Source organism: Fusarium coffeatum (genome assembly GCF_003316985.1).
Source record: "Fusarium coffeatum strain FIESC_28 chromosome Unknown BRIP53273_contig_233, whole genome shotgun sequence".
Classification (NCBI taxonomy): Eukaryota; Fungi; Ascomycota; class Sordariomycetes; order Hypocreales; family Nectriaceae; genus Fusarium; species Fusarium coffeatum.
Genome location: NW_022158025.1, coordinates 106,790 through 114,929, shown reverse-complemented (window position 1 = coordinate 114,929; position 8,140 = coordinate 106,790). Strand labels below are relative to the sequence as shown.

At 49.3% G+C, this 8,140-nt stretch overlaps 2 protein-coding genes across 2 annotated transcripts; one reads left to right on the top strand and one right to left on the bottom strand.

The window, feature by feature from the left end:
* Positions 1-765, bottom strand: FIESC28_09259 (uncharacterized protein; the record flags this gene model as incomplete). The annotated part of the gene is made up of 1 exon (XM_031163396.1): positions 1-765. The coding sequence occupies one exon, from the start codon at positions 763-765 to the stop codon at positions 1-3; it is 765 nt and encodes a 254-aa protein (XP_031012563.1).
* Positions 766-4,995: 4,230 nt separating this feature from the next.
* On the top strand, positions 4,996-7,417 carry FIESC28_09258 (uncharacterized protein; the record flags this gene model as incomplete). The annotated part of the gene is made up of 6 exons (XM_031163395.1): positions 4,996-5,388; positions 5,623-5,653; positions 5,704-5,755; positions 5,809-6,527; positions 6,574-7,275; positions 7,329-7,417. 6 exons carry the CDS (start codon positions 4,996-4,998, stop codon positions 7,415-7,417), a joined length of 1,986 nt encoding a protein of 661 aa, XP_031012562.1.
* Between the last annotated feature and the right edge of the window lie 723 nt (positions 7,418-8,140).

The window sequence follows — 8,140 nt, the reverse complement described above, 5'->3', positions numbered from 1 at the left end:
CTAGGGCCATAGCTCAGTCTTCTCCCAAGAATTATTAGTCAACTTGTAGTTCCATCTCTTCCCGTCAGCTGGATCAGACAGATCGACTTGATCTACCTCCTCCGGAATTATAACCGCAACGCGGAAGTTCTTCCTCGCGATCTCATCATCCAGATCCTCTACCTTTTGTCCCGGTCCAAGTCCAGCACCAGGCTTCTCATCTCGCTTTGTTCCAGGAGGAGGGTTGCGAAATGACCCTCGCATGCCAGGACTCAAGTTTCCAAAGTGTGCCGTGATCTCCTTGCCCCAATTCCACGAGGCTGAATCATCGTCACTCTTTCTCCGCATGTGCTTCTCGATCTCTTCCCTGACTGGCGATGCTGATGGGTCGTCAATGTCTTGGCCAAGAAGATAAGCGCGGCCGCGCAAACGCCACTGAGTCTTTGTCTCGACGACCCAAAAGACAGCCTCAACAGGTCCTCCACCACCAGACTGCGGAACATGCTTTCCATCCGGTGATAGCTCGGGAATCTTTTCCATACGAGCGTCGGTGGTGATGGTGAGAAGGTCACTCTCGTAAATAGAAGGGTTCAGTGGTGCCTGGTTCTTGGGGTTGACTGGTATCTCTGCCCAAGTGCCTCTGTACACAACAGTGCGGGAACGAGGTGTCACCCCAGAGTCATGATGGTGGAGAGTGCTAAGCATAAAGGTAGGCGAGTCCATCTTCTCGATATGAGATAGAAACGTCGAGCGCCATGGCGCAGCTGGAGTAGCGGGAGAAGACATTGTGTGTTGAAGATGGCTCAAAATCTGGGTTGTTCGCTGAATCGAGCGAGTGACGGGTCTCATAAGTGATGATATTATTTGAGGTTTATCTCCAAAACGTTGTTGCGTATTCTGGTGCTGCATGTGAAGCTGTTAGGAAGTGAGGTCGTTGAACAACCCCACTTTGATATCTAGCATCAGAGGTCGATGATCAGGACATTCGTCTATGAGTCATGACAACAGTATGTGAGAAACACCGTTCAAATAAGTGGTAATCTTGCATAAAACCACATTCACTACATTTTCCTGCAACATAATTGAGGATATATCAGGATATAATCAGACCGGATATAACAGCAACACGAGCATGAACCCATTCTTGCCTTATCCACCAAACTCGGGATGCCCTGAATCGCTTCTGCATGATCCACCTTCATATCCAGAGCATTTCCGTTTTGGCGTGGCATCTGATCGAATTTCATATCCGCAGTATCACCACTAGATCTTCATAGTGTTGAGCTTGTTGGGAAACTGTTCCTGGTGACAAAGATTTACGAGTCATAGGGTAGGTTGCTAGTCAGGGCTGTAAAAGCTGAAGGCCACTAATGACTCTGTTAGTCTGGGGCTCAATACTTCGCCTAAAATATCAGCGTAGTATGACTAAATAGTAACTGTAGGTCTTGTGTTTTAAATTAGCACATCAATTGCCTGTGGATATAACCAGTTGTTTAGTCCATCGTTAGGTCGAGCGTAGCTGCCGCTCACGATATCGCAAGATTTCGAATGCGAAATTGACATTTCCTAAGATCAGTACGTTTGTTGTCGGTTGCTGAGCCTTCCATACTCAATTAGAGAGTAAAGGTCGCGTACGTCATAATCTTTGCTTAGATTGGTCAAAGAAGTTCTCTCTGAAAGTTCTAGACCGTCCGGGGTCTGGGGCTCGAAGAGGGATAGCGACGGTGGCCCGCGGCAGGGCGGCGGCAATACCAATGAAGTTGGCGACGGAAACAGGGGTGCCGGGGCTCTACTTTAGCGTACTGTACTTTGGAAGTTAGGAAGTTCCGATGAATTGCCATTGTCACAATCGTCGTAATGTAGGGAGACGACTCGAATGAGATGGGGGAGGATCGGCCAGTAATTGGCGCTTCTCTGTTGTGCCGACTCGTATTTTAACCACTATTGTTTCGCATTTAGTGCAGGGAGAAGCGAGGGTTGACGGGCCAGTTAACTATGTCGGCGGTCTCCGAGAGAGAAAAAGGGGATCGACAAAATCCTTCTCTCGATTCTTCTCGAATCTTTCCCACTACGTAAGTGATGTACAGTAGCGCAACCGCCAACTGCCGTAATGTTCTCGTGGCAGGCCCAAGACGTCATGAACATTCGAGGCCAAGGAACATTTAAAGTTGAGGAAATAATTCCATGGAACGCAGAAGAGAACACAGCCAGCACAAGGGACCGTTCACATGCTCTATTCCCAGGGGCGCAATGGATATAGAGTTTAAACTGGCACTGATCCGAGACTGCTCCGCGTGTTCTGGTAGGCTAGTGCTGGCGGAGAAAGATGGAGATGGTCGTCTCAGGCACGGAGATCAACATAGCATTTGTCGGAGCGACGGAGTAGCTCAAGGCGGTCGAGCAGAAGACTTGGCTTTGGCCCGATACCACTGGCGCCCGACTTAGCCAGGGTGCCGGGCTGTTGGGATCGTGTTGTCTTGCTTCTTTGACGATCGCCTCCCCGATGTTCACCCTTGGGAATGGGTTAACTTTATCGTGAGTCCTGGGCATCAATGTAAACTGGAACCCTGTCCTGTTCTGTAACTGCGCCAACGTCAGCCTTTTGAGATGCCAGTAAACCTGCGGGCAACATCGCGTGTGTCCGACATCCTAGTTTCATGAACCTTCCCAACATTTTGAATCAATAAGCATTTTTTGCTTGTTTCGGGAATGTTCCGGCTGCGCTGGCTTGTTGTACAATTCATTTACTTGACTCTCATCTCTCCTGGCCACGGCAATTATCTCGGAATAGCATGCCTGTCTCACTGTGAAATAAATTGATTCATTTTCCCAAAGAGCCATAGGTGAACGAGGCGTTCAGCCCGGTGGGGATGATCAAGACTGTCGACTTGGTTGCAGCGATTGCTCTTCAACTAGCAAAATAGACCCTGGGCCTAGGCCTGCACAAGATTGCGTGTTTTTGCACCCCGGGTTTTCTTGAGAATCCAATGATGACATGATGGAACTTCTCAACTGAGGGTTGGACCAAATTATCCGGATACTTTGGTGGGTACACTAATACAGATCTGCAGAGCTTTTATGTCAAGGCCGAGGGCCACACCGAGGCGACAGTGCATGTACTAGTAAACGAAGCCGGCACTTGTTGACGAGGCCATCAAAACCGGACCTCACGATCGATCCGTGCACCCGTCTAGTTTTGGATAGACACGGAGCACCTCTTTGAAGGGATACCCGGCCGAGCCTAGGAGGAGAAAAGGAGGCTCAAAGAGCGGGATAGAGGTTTCTTGTTTCGAAGCGAGGTGGGAGATCCGGCAACGTGGTACTGTACTGAAGCGACGAGGATATTATCGTGAGAAAGCTGGCCTGATATTACCCCTTTGTATCGAGTAATGTAGTCTAGCACGTAGTGAGTGCACCACGGTAGATGGCCGTAGACTAGTTAGTGTGTCGGGGGGTGTTCGGTAGATTGCCATTGGTAATAGTCCAGAGCCACTGGCATTAATTAACATTGGGCGTCAACCGTAGTTCCTGGTTGTAATGTTGTAGGTTCGTGTCGACAGTCAACCGTTTCCAAGGGTTGAAAACCTTTGTAGCCAATCCTTGATCTGGCTTCGAAGATCGAGGGCAAGTTAGGTAAATCATCAGTAGAGAGTCTCATGCCAGTCTTATACAGCTGAACGCCAAGACATTGAATGAAATGAGGTCAGAATTAGGCCCAGCGCAGCGCAGGAGCCATGACCCCATCCGCAAACGTGGACTGACGGTTGGAAGTGGACGGACGAGACGATCCAATGCCCTTCCGATTCCTCTGAGTAAGAAGGGCCTGAGTCGTGGCATGGATACCCCTAGATGAAAAGTTCCAACGGGTGTACGCGAGGAATACATGTAGGTGCCAGGGAAAAACAGCCGCGATCTCTGCCATGGATGGTTGGAAAAATTCCCCTCGGTGCAGGATAGGGCAGGTACCAACCAAGCTTGAAGGAAAAAAACCACGCGCCAGCGGGCGCACCTTGGGTCCCCCAACGCTTATGACTGCCGTTAGAGGCATGGTAAGTTTAGGGGTCTAAGGAAGGTACAGTACCTACAGTACGCACTTTGCTGCGTTACTGCTACTTCAGGTCAGGTCTGTTCCCTCCAGCTCATTTTTTACCTTACTGTACTTCTCAGTTGTTTGGTTTGCTCCGCCCCCGCCTTTTTTTCCATCACCCCCATCTCGTCTCTTATTTGACTCTTTTTTCTCGCTTTGTCCCAGTTCGTAATTCCCTTTTCTTTTCCGGGATCTTTTTTCTTTTCGATCTTGTCCTTATTTCCTGCTGTATTATTGTCTGGTCTTACCTGGTATCTGTCTGTGCTGGGAACCACTCTGAAAGACACTTGATGTCTCTTACTCTATCATTCACAACTACATGCACCCGTCTCCGTCAGAGTCACGTCACTTCTCAACCGTCACTATCAGTCTGGGCTATCACTCGCTACAGCACAGCACAGCACGGCACGACAGCTTATTGTCTGGACTTGTAGTTCTACGGTAATGCTTCCAAGTTACCCTAACGAACTCTTTACACTTCGCCATACCCCAGCTATTACCGCTGCCGCCTCCGTTGCTTCTGCCGCGGCTCTCCATATCCGGTTCTTATTTCCAGCGCCCACTGCCAACAGCCGAATCCCGACGACAAAAAATCATACCCGTAGTGGTTTAAATCAGCAATTCGTATCAGCTCATCATCCTTTATTCCCGGAGCCGCCCTTTCAATCAAACCTAATCTCCAGAGCTCCCGTCCCGGCTACGGCTGCAGCTACAGCTCCATTCAAGCTACAGTCCCAGCTTTCATTAGCTCCAGGGTCCCAAATTGATTGATCTTCCTCTTGATCCGCTGCCCAGGCAAATATCAGATCTCAGCCCCAGTTTCCAACAGATCTCACGACTCCCTTCGCAACATCCAATTGACGTTCTCATAATATTCTCGACAATACTCGCGCACTCACTGGACAATTCAATTTTTAACGTCATCACCAATGGATCTTTCGCAACGGGCGCTTCCGCGTCACACTCACCACCAACCGCCGCCGCCGCTTTCAAACCCATCGCCATCTCTTCAAGCGCACCATTCTACGTATAGTCCTGGTAGCGTCGCTTCCCATCCGACTCTTCCTCTACCAGGAACACATCCGCCACCCTCAGCCTTGACACCAGCCTCGGCCTCAACCTCACCAGCATCCGTCTCTCATCGACTACCCTCCGCGCCAGCTTCAAATACTTCGAGACATCCTCATGGCGACTACCTTCCTGATACAGAGGACCCAGACGCGTCGACGACACCTGTTGATGGTGAGGAGCCTGCAAAGAAGAAGCAAAAGCGCAACAAGCCAACTCTCTCTTGCCATGAATGCGTTGAGCGCAAAACCAAGGTGCGACATTTTATGCGATTCGCTTTCTCAAATCATGTTGTTCTTATTTCATTCCATCTTATCTGTCCGCTTGACCCATGCGAAGTGAACCCACCCGCTGTTACCTGAACAATACAGCTGCGCATAAACTTCGAACGTTGTTTCTTGCGTGCGCATTTGGGTTTTGACTTTTGTTTCATATTCCTCAAATGGGGTTTGTGGTATCTGAGCGGAGTTGCTGACATCTGATCATAGTGCGACAGAGGTCGACCTCACTGCCTTGCCTGTAAGTACTGCTGCATGTCCAACCTTTGAATTATTACTGACCTGATATAGGCATAAAACGACAGACAGAATGCAGATATGCGCATGTTGCTAATCTACTTGAGTATGGAATCTCTCGGTTTTGGTGTCGTTTGTTCTACTTTAACAATCAATTAGGGAAACCACCCGGTCTGCCGCCAATGGCCGGCGCATGACGAAACCACCCAAAAAGAAGTCTGGCTCAAGTGGAAAGTCCCCGATCCCAAATATTGCCGATAGAGGCATATCGAACGACCCAAGAGCAACCTCCCGGGGTGCTGTCGCACTCTCTATTGGCCTCCTATCCAATGTCCCCTACTCCCTACCCTCTGCCAGCAACGTTTTCGGTATTGGATCTGAGCACCCTTTCGCCAACTACTGGACATGTGAAGGAGGCTTAGCAGAGGTCATTTCGGTCCTACCTGACAAGATACAGGCTGATATACTACTCAGTCGCTACTTCGAGTGTGTTGACCCTGTGTATCCCATGATACATCGCCAAACGTTCTATGCAGATTACGAGCACTTCTGGCAGATGAACCAGCAAGACAAGGGCGATACAGATCCTTCGTTCATCGCATTGATATTCGTCATGCTGGCATTAGGTACCCAGTTTGTAACATCGACAACATCAAATACGGAGCGAAAGCAAACAGCCGAGTTCTATGCCTCAGCGAGTAACCAGGCTTTACGTATCGCCTCATATCTCAGCAGTGCATCACTGCGCTCTATCCAGGCCATGGTCTTGATCGTGTACTTCCTCATCAACGACAACCATGCTTCAGATGGGTGGGCCTTTGCTGGCATTCTGATCCGACAGGCTTATGCAATGGGTCTGCATAGAGATCCAAATATTGGTATGTTCCGTGCTTATTTTTGTAGATGTGTATTGACTTTGTACAGTAACGCCGAATGCCACTTTGTTCGAGAAGCAACAGCGCAGGAAGGTCTGGCAAGCCGTCCTGCTTCAAGATACGTTCCTTACTGTCTTGCTCTCTCTACCACCCTCCGCGACACATACGGACGTTTCCGTCGAAGACTTGCTGGATGATGGTTCGTCGATTGCAAATAGTGATCCTACGGATACAGCATATATCAGGGGCTCATGGACCTTGGCCAATCTGGTTCAAGAGACTATCTGTTCACCAAGATCACTAGATCTACCCATTTGTTCGACGGCAAGACATAAGTCGAAGCTGATCGCCGACTTCCGAGCAGTTTATCGATCCTTCCCTGATGTCTTCCGGTCATGGGATCCAGATAGCATCACAGCGCTTGCAAAAACAAATAAGAGGGTTGTGCGCCAGACCCTGTTCTTGACAAGCAACTACTTCCATAACCTGATGCTGGTTCACGCTTCTGAAAGCCCTGACGTCCCTGTCAATGTTCGTGGGACACTGGAGGCGGCGCATGATGCCATCACTGCCTTCTTTCTCCTTTTCACTCTGCTTGAAATTGAGGCACGCGTCTGGTGGGTTTTCAATCATCGGGCCTTCCTGGAAGCGCTGTGCATCGGCAATGTTTTAAAGGAGGCGGCACGCGAGCCAGGCGGCGCAGATATGATGGCAAGGGATCCTTTGCTCGTGAGGGCGAAGGCTGATATCAGTATGTATCCATGTAATATCTTCCTTTCGAACAATTCGCTAACTTGTCAATAGCACGCATGATTTCCATCATGCAGGTCATGGGCGAAGACTCTGAAGTCGCCAGAACACGAGTTCAGGTCTTGAGTGACTTTTTGAATTAGGGGAAGAAGTAATACTCTATACGGGGATTCCAAGTAATGATTCTATGAGACGGATGTTGTAATCCCGGGAAAGTCTTGTTCCTGTGAATCAGCAGATGACAAGCATGGCGAATGTATATATATAGAACGCCATATGCTCGACTCCTAAACTGCAAAACTCTTAAGGCGATTAAAAGAAGACCTATAGAATCAATCCTGCGCATGTATAATTGATGAAGCATCTCGAAGTGTTCTGCTGTGTATTCGGAAGTGGCGTGCTATGTTTGAAATTCATTGTGGATACGATGGATGTTTAGATAATCGAGTCACCAGCGTCGAATCGGGAGGATCTTAGAATATCTTGACAATACTTGAAGAAGGGAATATGAGAATGTTGAGGGGAGTCTTGAATCACGAACTGCCAAGACAAGACAAACAAGGGACTTGCCGAGACCGTGAAGCCCCACTGAAGACTCGGCTGGGGCTGAATGATGGACTCGTCAGCTAGTGAAAGCTGATTGGCCGAGTGACAGACTACGCATGGTGATTGCGCAGCCCGACCTTTAGCGACCCTTAGCACGTTAAAGACGACAGGTGAGCTAGACTCGGAAGGGTCGCAGAATCGTTTCAGCGCCCGAGCTACTGCGTACGACAGGGCTTTTAGAGGCTATTCCAATGCTTTTTGGGGAGGCATCCGCGTGGCCAGGCATCCCACATCCCGTCTTATCCGTCTAGTCGCGTGGG